Here is a 16526-nt window from a genome sequence, read left to right as displayed (position 1 = left end):
AAATAAATGTCTGAATATGCATTTATACTTGTGATCAGGCATATCAGAGAGAGTCATCAATTTTAGTTTTGATCCATTTTTATACAGGAAGCAATTTGTTTTTCAGGAAAAGGCATATTTTATGAATCATAATTTAATATTGTTTTGTGTCTGCACCAATTTATTTAATGAAAGTTATAAAGGTGCCTCTTTTCTTACCATATACAGCCCATAGCCTATTTTCTTAGGTACTTTCCAAAGAGAATATTTTCACTAGAATGGCCCAATGTGTACTGTTAGATTTACAAAAGTCCCATCACATAATGCAGAGAATGCCCTGTAAAATGAATGCATATAAAGATAGCACTGTGTGATACATCAGATGACATATAACTGTAAATGTTTTCAAGTTGACCTTGAAGATGTTAAGGAACTCACCACAACAAATACCAGACAGGAGATTAACTAGAAGATGACTCCCTATCTCTGGCATTTGTAATAGGCATAAAAGGAATGACAAGTCAATTATCTGACCCAGAATAAAATGCCCGCATAGGAAAAGAAGGAGGAAATTCAGCTACATGTCTCTTATCAAGGTTAGTAAAAATTTCATAAGTAGATCATCATATGAAGTGCACAAAATCAATGGCTTTGAAAATGGTTGATTTCATAGCTATAATCCTCAGTTCCAGCCATGCATAGGGGATTGGCAGCTGCTCCACCCATTAATATTAATGAATTATCAATGTACAGCCCACGCACAACCACCAGGGAACCAAAAATACCCCACCTACACACTACTTTATTTTTCAATCTTCCAAATGTTTTAGGATGGCTACTCCCTTAATAAGTAGAGAATCGTTAAGTACAGTACATATTGTTTCATGTAGCTAAAACTGACATCTCGTAGAAGTTAGTGAGGAAATGTAACTTTATTCATCTGTTAAGGTGTGTTAAATTATCTCACTTCTTTTTGATTGAAGAGATGCCTGTGACCATTAAGGAAATGTAACCTGTACTGCTAGCACATTTCATTAAGAGAAAAATTCAGAATGACCTTAGTAGTCTGCTTAGTGAAAAATTCCTTCTCCAAGAAGATATCTACTAGTGTTAAATGCATTGTCACAGAACATCATTGTTTTTTCTAAATTCTGAATTCAGTAGAGTAAGCTCTGTTCTTTTTCTGATCTCCTCCCCCCTGATGGTTCCTTCCTGCTTTTTAGTTAGACTGATTTCTGTAAGCTCTGATTTCTTCTCTCTACATTTTCTTCCACAACATTCTTGCTTCTATGATTTTAAATTTCCCCTCTGTATGATTGCCATCTAACTCTGTGTTATCCAGATGGATTACATAATCACCTCCTTGACTTTCCCCCGAGTCTTTAACTCCCATTGTCTACTCTTCCCCTATCTAATCCACAGGCAAGTCCTGAACACTGCAGTTAAATGATATCGCTAGCACCTGTTACCCTTCCTGCAGGCCTGTCCCCTTTCTATGACACCATTTTTTTAATGACATTCTCACCTACCAAGCCATGCCCATCTACAAGCCAGCTGCATATTGATGTCATATTAGTTATTCTAAAATATATAATCCCTTTACTGAGACCCTGTGGCCAGTGATAAATTTCAGATATCATAGTCAAGCTGGTTCCTTAGCTTTCTTTCTACTGTGCCCCTTTGTGAGTCTCATGATGCAGGGAGAAGCAGTGCAAAGCTCTCAAGTTAGAGCTTCTGAATTTGAATTCTGGTTCTGTCACTTGTTTCCTTCACCAGGGCTTCCCTGGTGGCTCAGACGGTAAAGCGTCTGCCTGCAATGCAGGAGACCTGGGTTGATCCCTGAGTTGGGAAGATACCCTGGAGAAGGAAATGGCAACCCGCTCCAGTACTCTTGCCTGGAAAATTCCATGGACAGAGGAGCCTTGTAGGCTACAGTCTATGGGGTCGCAAAGAGTTGGACACGACTGAGCCACTTCACTTCACTTCTGTCGCTTGCTAGCTCTGTGATCACGAGTAAATCATTTAACTCCTCTGTGTCTCATTTCTCTCACCTTTAAAATAGGGATAGTAGTTGGACCTACCACAAAGGAGTATTTTAAGGACTAAATGAAACACTCAGATCAGTGTTTAGCATACAGTAGGGGTATAATAAGTGTTACTCATTATTAGACTCTGCTTAAAGGGAATGATTTGCATTTCCTGTGCACATGTTATAATTTCTTAGCCCCAGGCCTTTCTCATGATGTATTTTGTTTTCAGAATATTCTCCTTTTCCATCTCTGTTTGTTTAAACCCTGAATATTTTACATTCCTATGTCCCCTTTTCCATGTAGCTTTCAGGAAAACCCTGAGTACTCAATCTGTCTTTTGAATTTCCATAGCCTTTCCTGTACCTTTTTAACAGTATTTAGCCCTTTTGTTTGTGTGTGCATGTATGTTACTTGCTTAGTCGTGTCTGACTCTTTGGGACCCCATAGATTGCAGCCCACCAGGCCCCTCTGTCCATGAGATTCTCCAGGCAAGAACACTGGAGTGGGTTGTCATTTCCTTCTCCAAAAGGAACCATAGAAAGAAACAAAGTGAAGTTGCTCAGTCGTGTCCAACTCTTTGTGACCCCATGGACTGTAGCCTACCAGGCTCCTCCATCCATGGAATTTTCCAGGCAAGAGTACTAGAGTGGGTTGCCATTTCCTTCTTCAATTTAGCCCTTTCTACTTTGTATTATGTGTATACATAGTTTCTGAAAATATAGGGGAAAACAAAAACTGTCTTATGAATTTTTCTCATGGTCTAACCAAACATTAGATACTGTATTTGTTGACTGAATGAATAAATATTCCATGTGTTCACTTACCTTTTCCCTAATATGCGAATGCAATTGCAGTTTGAGAACCTTGCCGCAACTAGTATCTTCTCTTTGCTTGGTTATGTAATTCATCTCCCTCTATTTTAATCCAACCCTTTCCTCTTCTCTTTTCTCCCCATACCTCTAATTATTCCCCTTTTCTGCTCCACTTACCCTTTTTCCCTTCCACTCTCCTTCCCTCATCTTCTCTTTTCTCTTCATCTTCCTCCTCCTCATTGTCTTTAACTGTGGGTTCCTACTTTTTAAAATTTTCTCTACAAACTCGTTGCCAAGATCTGTAAGAACAAAGGGATACTACTTCAAGACGGAGATCTTTTTCTGATTGTTTTTTTTGTTACTCTTCTTTGTCAAAAATAATAGAGCATGTAGCATCCGATTATAATGCAGCTTACTCATATGAGGTACTGAGAAGCAAGCAATTGTTAAATAGCAAATAAAAAGAAGCCCAATATCTGGACAAGGAGAAATAATCTCACAAGAACATTTTAATTACATGTTATGATTACTGCAGTATGTTTTGCGTATGGTTTGTTTTTCTAGAAAGGGGAAATAATTGTGTCATGAGATTATTTTAAAGAGGAATTTGACTAGTGGCCTCCAAGAATAAATTCTTTTCTTATTGTTAATTTCTCTTTCTTATTTACAATGCTATTTTGAATTACAATCCATTCCTCAAAATCTTAACTGTCCTCTTGCCTTAATCAGTATCCTGTTTCTTCTAAATTTGAAAATCATCTAAAACATCATATCTGTTTCCATTTCCATGGGTCTTGCAATGTCTCATCCTATTTGAGGAACATTCCCATGAGTTCTGTTAGGGATACAAATACCAGTGAAATCTAATTCCTAATTAATTATGAATAATTATTGAACAAAACCAATGTGATCTGCTTGTATTTACAAATGTAAATCTGAAAGATACAGTATGCATGTATTATCTCTACTGTAGGATTGAGGGGTGTGAAGCTAACAAAATTGAATAGTAGATTGGAAAGTCAAACCTGAATTCCTATTTTATAATCATAATCTGAAGCCACATATAAGGTTTAACAATTTTATTTTATTATTTTTTAATGGCACTATATTTCTTTATTTTAATTGGAGGCTAATTACTTTACAATATTGTAGTGTTTTTTGCCATACATTCACATGAATCAGCCATGAGTGTACATGTGTTCCCCATCCTGACCCTCTGTCCCACCTCCTTCCCCATCCCATCCCTCAGGGTCATCCCAGTTCACCAGCCCTGAACACTCTGTCTCATGCATTGAACCTGGACTGACGATCTGTTTTACATATGATAATATGCATATTTCAATGCTATTCTCTCAAATCATCCCACCCTCGCCTTTTCCCAGAGTCCAAAAGTCTTTTCTTTACATCTCTGTCTCTTTTGCTGTCTCACGTATAGGGTCATCATTACTATCTTTCTAAATTCCATATATATGCATTCATATACTGTACTGGTATTTTTCTTTCTGACTTCACTCTGTATAATAGGCTTCAGTCTCATCCACCTCATTAGAACTGATTCAATGCATTCTTTTTAGTAGCTGAGTAATATCCCATGGAAAAGAAATGCAAAAAAGCAAAATGGCTGTCTGGGGAGGCCTTACAAATAGCTGTGAAAAGAAGAGAAGGGAAAAGCAAAGTAGAAAAGGAAAGATATAAGCATCTGAATGCAGAGTTCCAAAGAATAGCAAGGAGAGATAAGAAAGCCTTTCTCAGTGATCAGTGCAAAGAAATAGAAGAAAATAATAGAATGGGAAAGACTAGAGATCTCTTCAAGAAAATTAGAGATACCAAGGGAACATTTCATGCAAAGATGGGCTCGATAAAGGACAGAAATGGTATGGACCTAACAGAAGCAGAAGATATTAAGAAGAGGTGGCAAGAATACACAGAAGAACTGTACAAAAAAGATCTTCACAACCAAGATAATTACGATGGTGTGATCACTCATCTAGAGCCAGACATCCTGGAATGGGAAGTCAAGTGGGCCTTAGAAAGCATCACTGCGAACAAATCTAGTGGAGGTGATGGAATTCCAGTGGAGCTATTTCAAATCCTGAAAGATGCTGCTGTGAAAGTGCTGCACTCAATATGCCAGCAAATTTGGAAAACTCAGCAGTGGCCACAGGACTGGAAAAGGTCAGTATTCATCCCAATCCCAAAGAAAGGCAATGCCAAAGAATGCTCAAACTACCACACAACTGTACTCATCTCACTAGTAAAGTAATGCTCAAAATTCTCCAAGCCAGGCTTCAGCAATATGTGAACCGTGAACATCCAGATGTTCAAGCTGGTTTTAGAAAAGGCAGAGGAACCAGAGATCAAATTGCCAACATGCGCTGGATCATGGAAAAAGGAAGAGAGTTCCAGAAAAACATCTATTTCTGCTTTATTGACTATGCCAAAGCCTTTGACTGTGTGGATCACAATAAACTGTGGAAAATTCTGAAAGAGATGGGAATACCAGACCATCTGACCTGCCTCTTGAGAAACCTGTATGCAGTTCAGGAAGCAACGGTTAGAACTGGTCATGGCACAACAAACTGGTTCCAAATAGGAAAAGGAGTACATCAAGGCTGTATATTGTCACCCTGCTTATTTAACTTATATGCAGAGTACATCATGAGAAATGCTGGGCTGGAAGAAGCACAAGCTGGAATCAAGATTGCCAGGAGAAATATCAATAACTTCATATATGCAGATGACACCAACCTTATGGTAGAAAGTAAAGAGGAACTAAAAAGCCTCTTGATGAAAGTGAAAGAGAGTGAAAAAGTTGGCTTAAAGCTCAACATTAAGAAAACTAAGGTCATGGCATCTGGTCCCATCACTTCATGGGAAATAGATGGGGAAACAGTGGAAACAGTGTCATACTTTATGTTTTTGGGCTCCAAAATCACTGCAGATGGTGACTGCAGCCATGGAATTAAAAGACACTTACTCCTTGGAAGGAAAGTTATGACCAACCTAGGTAGCATATTCAAAACCAGAGACATTACTTTGCCATCAAAGGTCCATCTAGTCAAGGCTATGGTTTTTCCAGTGGTCATGTATGGATGTGAGAGTTGGACTGTGAAGAAAGCTGAGCACCAATGAATTGATGCTTTTGAACTGTGGTGTTGGAGAAGACTCTTGAGGGTCCCTTGGACTATAAGGAGGTCCAACCAGTCCATTTTAAAGGAGATCAGTCCTGGGTGTTCTTTGGAGGGACTGAGGCTGAAACTCCAATACTTTGGCCACCTCATGCGAAGAGTTGACTCATTGGAAAAGATTTCTGATGCTGGGAGGGATTGGGGGCAGGAAGAGAAGGGGACGACAGAGGATGAGATGGCTGGATGGCATCACCGACTCGATGGACATGAGTTTGAGTGAACTCTGGGAGTTGGTGATGGACAGGGAGGCCTGGCATGCTGCAATTCATGGTGTCGCAAAGAGTTGGACACGACTGAGTGACTGAACTGAACTGAATATTCCACTGTGTATACGTACCACAGTTTTCTTATCCATTCATCTGCTGAAGGACATCTAGGTTGCTTCCATGTCCTGGCTATTGTAAACAGTGCTGCAATGAACACTGGGGTACACGTGTCTCTTTCAATTCTGGTTTCCTTGGTGTGTATGTCCAGCAGTGGGATTGCTGGGTCGTATGCCAGTTCTATTTCCAGTTTTTTAAGGAATCTCCACACTGTTCTCCATAGTGACTGTACTAGTTTGCATTCCCACCAACAGTATAAGAGGGTTCCTTTTTCTCTGCACACTCTCCAGCATTTATTGTTTGTAGACTTTTTGATAGCAGCCATTCTGACTGTCATGAGATGTTACCTCATTGTGGTTTTGATTTGCATTTCTCTGATAATGAGTGATGCTGAGCATCTTTTCATGTGTTTGTTAGCCATATGTATGTCTTCTTTGGACAACTGTCTGTTTAGTTCTTTGGCCCATTTTTTTGATTGGGTCGCTTATTTTTCTGGAATTGAGCTGCATCACTTCTCGGCCTTTTGGCTAAGATCAAGTGGAAATGAGCTGCATGAGCTGCTTTTCTATTTTCGAGATTAATTCTTTGTCAGTTGCTTCATTTGCTTATTTTCTCCCATTCTGAAGGCTGTCTTTTCACCATGCTTATAGTTTCCTTCGTTGTGCAAAAGTTTTTAAGTTTAATTAGGTCCCATTTGTTTATTTTTGCTTTTATTTCCATTACTCTGGGAGGTGGGTCATAGAGGATTGTGCTATGATTTATGTCAGAGAGTGTTTTGCCTATGTTTTCCTCTAGGAGTTTTATAGTTTCTGGTCTTATATTTAGATGTTTAATACATTTTGAGTTTATTTTTGTGTATGGTGTTAGGAAGTGTTCTAGTTTCATTCTTTTACAAGTGGTTGATCAGTTTTCCCAGCACCATGTGTGCAAGAGATCGTCTTTTCTCCATTGCATATTCTTGCCTCCTTTGTCAAAGATAAGGTGTCCATAGGTGCGTGGATTTATCTCTGGGCTTTCTATTTTGTTCCATTGATCTATGTTTCTTTGTTTGTGCCAGTACCATACTGTCTTAATGACTGTTGCTTTGTAGTATAGCCTGAAGTCAGGTAGGTTGATTCCTCCAGTTCCATTATTCTTTCTCAAGATTGCATTGGCTATTCAAGTTTTTTTTTTGTATTTCCATACAAATTGTGAAATTATTTGTTCTAGTTCTCTGAAAAACACCGTTGGTAGGGATTGCATTGAATCTATAGATTGCTTTGGGAAGTATACTCATTTTCACTATATTGATTCTTCTGATCTATGAACATGGTATATTTCTCCATCTATTTTTGTCATCTTTGATTTCTTTCATCAGTGTTTTGTAGTTTTATATATATAGGTCTTTTGTTTCTTTAGGTAGATTTATTCCTAAGTATTTTATTTTTTTCGTTGCAATCGTGAATGGAATTGTTTCCTTAATTTTTCTCTCTGTTTTCTCATTGTTAGTGTATAGGAATGCATGGAATTTCTCTGTTAATTGTATGTCCTGCAACTTTACTCTATTCATTGATTGGCTCTAGTAATTTTCTGGTGGAGTCTTTATGGTTTTCTACATAGAAGATCATGTCATCTGCAAACAGAGTTTTACTTCTTCTTTTCCAATCTGGTTCCTTTTATTCTTTTTCTTTTCTGATTGCTGTGGCAAAACTTCCAAAGCTACGTTAAATAGTAGTGGTGAGAGTGGGCACCCTTCTCTTGTTCCTGACTTTAGGGGAAATGCTTTCAGTTTTTCACCATTGAGGATAATGTTTGCTGTGGGTTTATCATGTATGGCTTTTATTATGTTGAGGTATGTTCCTTCTGTGCCTGCTTTCTGGAGGGTTTTTATCATAAATGGATGTTGAATTTTGTCAAAGGCTTTCTCTGCATCTTTTGAGATAATCATATGGTTTTTATCTTTCACATTGTTAATGTGGTGTATCATATTGATTGATTTGCAAATATTGAAGAGTCCTTGCATTCCTGGGATAAAACCCACTTGGTCATGATGTATGATCTTTTTAATATGTTGTTGTTTTGATGTTCTGTTTGCTAGAATTTTGTTAAGGATTTTTCCATCTATGTTCATCAGTGATATTGGCCTGTAGTTTGTGTGTGTGTGTGTGTGGCATCTTTGGTTTTGGTATTAGGGTGATTGTGGCCTCATAGAATGAGTTTGGAACTTTGCCTTCCTCTGCAATTTTCTGGAAGTGTTTGTGTAGGATAGGTGTTAGCTCTTCTTTAAATTTTTGGTAGAATTCAGCTGTGAAGCCGTCTGGTCCTGGGCTTTTGTTTGCTGGAAGATTTCTGATTACAGTTTCGATTTCCGTGCTTGTGATGGTTCTGTTAATATTTTCTATTTCTCCCTGGTTCAGTTTTGGAAAGTTATACTTTTCTAAGAATTTGTCCATTTCTTCCAAGTTTTCCACTTTATTGGCATATAGTTGCTGATAGTAGTGTTTTATGATCTTTTGTATTTCTGTGTTGTCTGTTGTGATTTCTCCTTCTTCATTTCTAATTTTGTTGATTTGATTCTTCTCGCTTTGTTTCTTGATGAGTCTGGCTAATGGTTCGTCTATTTTATTTATCTTCTCAAAGAACCAGCTTTTAGCTTTGTTGATTTTGGCTATGGTCTCCTTTGTTTCTTTTGCATTTATTTCTGCCCTAATTTTTATGATTTCTTTCCTTCTACTAACCCTGGGGTGCTTCATTTCTTCTTTTTCTAGTTGCTTTAGGTGTATAGTTACATTATTAGTTTTAACAATTTTACAACCTTTCTGCTTATGTTTCCCTTCCTGAGCTATCGTAAGTTAATGCTAGTATTCGGTACAATGTGGAAGTAATTCTGAAGATTTATCTACCATTACAGGATTATCGTTATGGTAAATTTGTTCTCAATATTGGCATTTTTTTTTTCTAATTTAGGGTAGAAATCTAACATCTGGAGAGGTTGGATTTTTTCCGAGTGATGCTGTCAAGCCTTGCCCATGTGTAAGTATGAGTATTTTATTTCTTTCTACTTTATTTTTTGATGCTGTAGTTAATTATACAAGAATGTACAAAGGATATTGGTCTGGTCCCTCATTAACTTATATTTTCTTATTAATAATATTACATACCAAAATCATAACTCCATTATCAGAAAACATTTTTAAATGTTAATGGAATATATGAAAGAGGAACTTTTTAGTATTTTTTTGTTTGTTGGAACAAAACTAAAAATTTTACCAGGTTTTAGAAGGAATAAACTAAAGCTGCCTATCACATATATTGTACTAATTTCCCTTTTCCCTCTGAGGTAAGAATTAAAAGCGAAGGTCGCTCAGTCATGTCCAAGTCTTTGCGACCCCCATAGATTACACAGTCCATGTAATTCTCCAGGCCAGAATACTGGAGTGGGTAGCCTATCCCTTCTCCAGGGGATCTTCCCAACCCAGGAATTGAACCAGTGTCTCCTGCATTGCAGGTGGACTCTTTACCAACTGAGCTATCAGGGAAGCCAAGGTGAGGATCTAATCTATTTCCAGTCACTTTGAGTTACAGAGATATTGCACTTCAACTAGTGTGTTTGAAAGCATGCTAGAAAGCATGAAAGTCCACAGATTCTCCAGTCAAATATCTTACTATTATACATTTTTCTGTGCTCTAGTTTGTCATAACTGTTTATTTAGTGTCATAATGATATTGTCTGAAAACATCAAACACATTAGGCAAATACAAGAAGAGTGAATATTTACTCAAATATTATTATGGATGAATGTCACATAAAATGTACTCCCTAATGCTTCATGAAATTTATAAATTTCTATTTAGCATAATATTTAATCATCAGAATTTGATGTTTAGAGTAGATTTTTATATGAAACTTTAAGTTTTTAACTCTAAGTAAATGAAATTTTTTTCCTGATACTAATATAACGCAATTAATGGTTTGGAGGGAATAAAAACCTTGAACTATCTTGCTTGCCAAATTTTGGTCCTTCTGAGATTTCTAAACTGAACATTCTTTTTAATATTAATTAATAATGGGAATGTCTGCCATCCTTGACCTCAGATGTAATCTGAAGAATAATTTACTCAACTCATTCAAGATTAATTAAATTTCAAAAGCAAAATGAATATAAAAAAAGGTCTTGCTATTTCTGTTGGCTCTATGATCCAATTTCATATATTATTTAGCCTGTTATATCTTGAAAAAAATCACTGAAGCTTGATACCATTCATTTTATTAGATAAGCAAAAATGATTGTTTAGCCAGTTTTCTGTCATTTATATGAACATCATTAAGTCTTCCTATGCTTAAAGAAATGATATTTATATGTAGGCATGTAGCCGAAAATTAAGATTTGGAAACCTAAAGACATCAACTGGGTTTCCCTGGTGGCTCAGATGGTAAAGAATATGCCTGCAATGTGGGATACCTGGGTTTGATCCCTGGGTTGGGAAGATCCCCTGGAAGAGGGCAAGGCAACCCACTCCATTATTCTTGCCAGGAGAATCCCCAGGGACTAGAGCCCTGATGGGCCACAGTCCGTGAGGTTGCAAAGAGTCAGACACAACTGAGCAACTAAGCACAGCAAAGACATCAAATCAAAACTACTAAGCATTTCATGTCCCACATACTGTTTACCTTCCACAGCTCCTTGAATATAGCATAAAATGAGCATTTGAAGTTTTATTTTAGGAATAGTCTATCACAGAGCAGGTATTTAACATATTTTTGTTGTATGAATGAGCAAAGGAGTGAAAAAACAAACAAAGTCCCTAACTCAATGTAGGCAGTTATCAGTGGCAGATACTAATTGAATCAGCTTGTAGGATCATAGTGAATGGTATTTGGTGAACTGGTTACTGGAAAAAGAAATATGCTTAGGATTTTAAGCTGATAAAGAGTTGTAGGAACACACAATTATGAGTTGGATTACCAACTAAATATAATTGTTTTTATAGCTTAAAATTAATAAATAGCTATTAAAATTTTACTGTTTTACTTAGTGATATTATAGATTCATTTGTTGGTTGTAGGTCAAATTAAGGTAAATATTTAGAAGGAGGGAAAACACAGGAAGAACATAAAAGAGACAGTTTTATTACTTCTGCCAATATGATACTTGGAGACAAAGCCTGGAGCTACAGCACAAGGTAGACTTGGGTATCTCTGAATTCCAGAGCCTTCAGTAGGTGAATGAGAAGAAAACGATCTTACAGAAGATGATATGCTTATCTTTGCTTGGGCCTTGATTAGAAAGAAAAAGAAAGCATTTGGTTGGAAAGGAAAAAAAATTTTTTTTCTCTCCCCTAAGAATTTTTATATTTAGGTCTTTAATCCATTTTGAGTTTATCTTTGTGTGTCATGTTAGAAAGTATTCTAATTTCATTCTTTTACATGTAGCTGTGCAGCTTTCCCATCACCACTTATTGAAGAGACTATCTTTTCTCCATTGTGTATTCTTGTCTCCTTTGTCAAAGACAAGGTGCCCATAGGTGCATGGATTTATCTCTGGGCTTTCTGACTTGTTTTATTGGTCTATATTTCTGCTTTTGTGCCAGTACCATACTGTCCTCTAAAGAATTCTTAACTTTAAATCCAAAGACCACACATGTGAGGGGTTGGAAGTCATAGTACCTTTGTGACCTAAATAATTCTAAGCTAGAAACAGTAGAGCATACATATTTATTGATAATTACCTTAAACATAAACAGATTAAATATTCCAACCAAAAGATGTAGACTGGCTGAATGGATACAAAAACAAAACCCATATACATGCTGCTTTTAAAAGACTCACTTCAGATCTAGGGACACATACAGACTGAAATTAAGGGGATGGACATATTTTTTTCCATACAAAGGGAATCAGAAGAAAACTGGAGTAGCTATACTCGTATCAAACAAAATAAGGCTTTAAAACAAAGACTATTATAAGAGCAAAGAAGGACACAATGATCAAGGATCAATCCAAGAAGATAAAACAATTGTAAATTGGATAGGAGGATGTCAATATATGAGGCAAATACTAACAGCCATAAAAGGAGAAACCAACAGTAACACATTAATAGTTGGGGGACTTAACACCCCACTTTCATCAATGGAAAGATCATCTAGACAGAAAATCAATAAGGAAGCACAAGCCTTAAATGACAGAGTCAACCAAGGGACTTAATTGATATTTATAGAGCATTCCATCTAAAATCATCAGGATATACATTCTTCTTAAGTGCACATGAAACATTCTCCATATTTATAACATGCTGGGCCACAAGGAGAGCCTAGGTAAGTTTAAGAAAACTGAAATCATATCAAGCATTTTTTCTGATCACAGCACTATGAGATAAGAAATAAATTACCAGGCGAAAACAACTGTAAAAAACACAACACTTGGAAGCTAAACAATATGCTAGTAAACAACCATTGGATTTCTGAAGAAATTAAAGAGGAAATAAAAATATACAGTGACAAACAAAAATGAAAGCATGATGTTCAAACTATGAGATGAAGCAAAAGTAGTCCTAAGACAAAAGTTCATAGCAATACAATCTTACTTCAGGAAACAAGAAAAATCTCAAACAACCTAATCTTACGCCTAGAGCATCTAGGAAAAGAGGAAAAAACAAAACTCAAAGTTTCCTTTTAGAAGGAAAAAATCATAAATATCAGAGATGAAGAAATAGAAGAAATAGAGATGAAGAAACAATATAAAAGATCAGTGAAACTAAAACCTTGCTCTTTAGAAAGATAAACAAAATTAATAAACCTCTAGCCAGACTCAGCAACAAAAATGGGGAAGGGTTCAAATCAATAAAATTAAAAATGTAAAAAGAGAAGTTACAACAGACAGCACAGAAATACAAAGGATAATGAAATGCCAACAAAATGGACAACCAAGAAGAAATGGACAAATCCTTAGGAAGGTACAATATCCTTAGACTGAACCAGGAAGAAAGAGAAAATATGAACAGACAAATCACAAGTACTGAAATTGAAACTGTGATTTAAAAAACAAAAACAAAAACTCCCAGTAAACAAAAGGCCAGGAACAGATGGCTTCACAGGCAAATCTTACCAAACATTTAGAGAAGAGTTAATACCTATCCTTCTGAAACCCTTCCAAAAATTGCAGAGGGAGGAATACTCCCAAGTTCATTCTATGAAGCCACCATTACCCTGATAAAGTTAGACAAAAATGCTGCAAAAAGAGGCAATGTCACTGATGAACACAGACATAAAATCCCTCAACAAAATACTAGCAAACTGACTCCAATAATATATTAGAAGTATCATATAGCATGGTCAAGTGGGATTAATCCCAGGAATGCAAGAGTTTTTAAATATGCACAAATCAGTGTGATACACTACATAAACAAATTGAATAAAAACCATATGATCATCTCAATAGATGCAGAAAAAGCCTTTGAAAAAGTCAACACCCATTTATGATAAAAACTTTCCAGAAAGTGGTCACTGATGGAACATATTTCAACATAATAAAGGCCATATATGATAAACCTGCAGCTAGCATCATACTCAGTGGGGAAAAACTGAAAGCATTTCCTCTAAGATCAGGAATACGGCAAGGATATCATTTTTGACACTTGTGTTCTACACAGTTTTGGAAGTCCTAACCACAGCAGTCAGAAAAGAAAAAGAACCAATACAATATTGTAAAGTTAAAAAATAAAATTAAATTAAATTTAAAAAAAAAGAAAAGAAAAGAAAAAGAAATAAAAGGAATCCAAATTGGGAAAGAAGAAGTAAAATTGTCACTATTTGCAGATGACATGATATTGTATGTAGAAAATGCTAATGATGCTACCAGAAGACTGCTAGAGCTCATCAGTGAATTTGGTAAAGTTGCAGGATACAAAATTAATACACAGAAATCTACTGCATTTCCATACACTAATAACAAAAGAATAGGAAGAGAAATTTAAAAAACAGTTCCATTTACCATTGCATCAAAAAGAATAAAATGCTTTGGAAGAAACATATCTAAGGAGGCAAAAGCCTATACTCCAAAAATTATAAGACCTGATGAAAGAAATCAAAGATGACAAACAGATGGAAAGATATACCATGTTCTTAGACTGAAATAATCAATATTGTTAAAATGACTATACTACTCAAGGCAAACTACAGATTCAGTGCAATCCCTATCAAATTACCAATGGCATTTTTCATATAATTAGGACAAAAAAAATTTAATTTGTATGAAAACACAAAAGACCCTGAATAGCTAAAGCAATCTTGATAAAGAAAAAGAGTCGGAGGAATCAGGCTCCCTGACTCCAGACTATTTACTATAAAGCTACAGAAATCAGAACAGCTTGGTACTAGCACAAAAACAAAATTATAGATTACTGTAAAAGGACATAAAGTCTAGAGATAACCCCGCTCAGCTATGGTCACCTATTCTATGACAAAGGAGACCAGAATATTCAGTGGTGAGGAGAAAGTCTCTTCAATAAGTGGTACTGGGAAAACTGGAAAGCTACATGTAAAAGAATGAAATTAGAATATTCTCTAAACTATACATAAAAATAACCCATTTAAAATGGGTTAAAACTCAAATGTAAGACTGAATACTATAAAACTCTTAGTGGAAAACATAGGCAAAATACTCCTTAGCACAAATCACAGCAACAACTTTTTTGATCCTCTTAGAGTAATGGAAATAGAAACAAAAATAAGCAAATGGAACCTAATTAAATTCAAAAGCATCTGCACAGCAAAGGAAATCTTAAAAAAATGAGAAGGTAACCCATAGAATGGGAGAAAATATTTGCAAATGATTTGACTGACAAAAGATTAATCTCCAAAATTTACAAATAGTTCATGCAGCTCAATATCAAACAACAACCTAATCTATCAATAAGCAGAAGATCTAGTACTCATTTCTGCAAAGAAGACATATAGATGGCCCAAAGACACAGCATCACTATTAGAGAAATGCAAATCAAAGATGCTCAACATCAGTAATTATTAAGAGGAATGCAAATCAAAACTATCATACAATGAGATATCACCTCACACCAGTAAGAATGGCCATCATCAAAGTCTACAAATAATAAATGCTGGAGAGGGTGTGGAGAAAAAGGGAACCCTCCTACACTATGGATATTGTTGCAGCCATTATGGAATTATGTATGGAGGTTCCTTAAAAACCTAAAAATGGAGTTACCATACCAAGCAATCCCACTCCTGGGCATATATCCAGAGAAAACCATGGTTCAAAAAGATACATGCATCCCAATGTTCATTGCAGCACTGTTTGCAAGAGCCAGAACATGGAAGCAACCGAACTGTCCACTGACAGAGGAATGGACAAAGAAGATGTGGCACATATATGCAATGGAATATTTCATAGTCATTAAAAAAATGTAATAATGCTATTTACAGCAACATGGATCAACCTGAAGATAATCATATTAAGTCAGACACAGAAAGACAAATATCAATGATATTGCTTATATGTAGACTCTAAGGGAAGAAAAAAAGAATTTAGTTACAAAACAGGAACAGACTCACAGAATTAGAAAACAAACTTACGTTTACCATGGGAAAGGGTGGGATGGGGAGGTATAATTGGGAGTTTGGGATTGATATATACACACTGTTACTTTTAAAATAAATAAGCAACAGGATTATACTGTATAGCACAGGGAACTCTGCTCAATACTCATAACAACCTAAATGGGAAAAGAATTTTAAAAAGAATAGATGCGTGTATAACTGGATCACTTTGCTGTACACATGAAACTAACACAACATTGTTAATCAATAATACTCAAATATAAAATAAAAATTTAAAAGAAACATAAGATGATTACACATTGACTTATTTTCTCAATGCAAGTACCCATCTCTCTAGATTCGTACCGCAAACAATTTCTACAGATAAAGTTACAGGGATTATAAATTCACAATTTGAAATCATTACATTTATGAGGAAATAAATGCATCTTAAGGAAAAATCAACAAAACAATAACATGAGGAATTATATTCACAAGGATAGCAGATAATTCAATTATCAGATACTAAGTTCAAAACTGTATATTTAATATGGTTGAAGAAATTAAAGGGGCATACTCCATTACCAAGTAGGCTTTATCCCAGGGATGTAAGGATTCTTCAATATCCACAAATCAGTGTAATACACCACATTAACAAGTTGA

General features: G+C 35.9%; 1 protein-coding gene across 3 annotated transcripts in view; it reads left to right on the top strand.

The window, feature by feature from the left end:
• The window catches only part of VAV3 (vav guanine nucleotide exchange factor 3), a 435514-nt gene that overhangs the window by 370015 nt on the left and 48973 nt on the right, over positions 1–16526 (top strand). For all 3 annotated transcript variants that reach the window (XM_086391510.1, XM_086391513.1, XM_086391511.1), the window contains exon 21: positions 9279–9344. In XM_086391510.1, the coding sequence (XP_086247636.1) occupies positions 9279–9344 (66 nt within the window). The remainder of the gene's footprint in view (positions 1–9278; positions 9345–16526) is intronic.

This window comes from Bos grunniens, chromosome 3, assembly GCF_055505025.1.
Source record: "Bos grunniens cultivar Pamir isolate PY7600 chromosome 3, Bosgru_T2T1.0, whole genome shotgun sequence".
NCBI lineage: Eukaryota > Metazoa > Chordata > Mammalia > Artiodactyla > Bovidae > Bos > Bos grunniens.
Note: the sequence above shows the minus strand (reverse complement) of the source record. Positions and strands in the feature narration are given on the sequence as shown.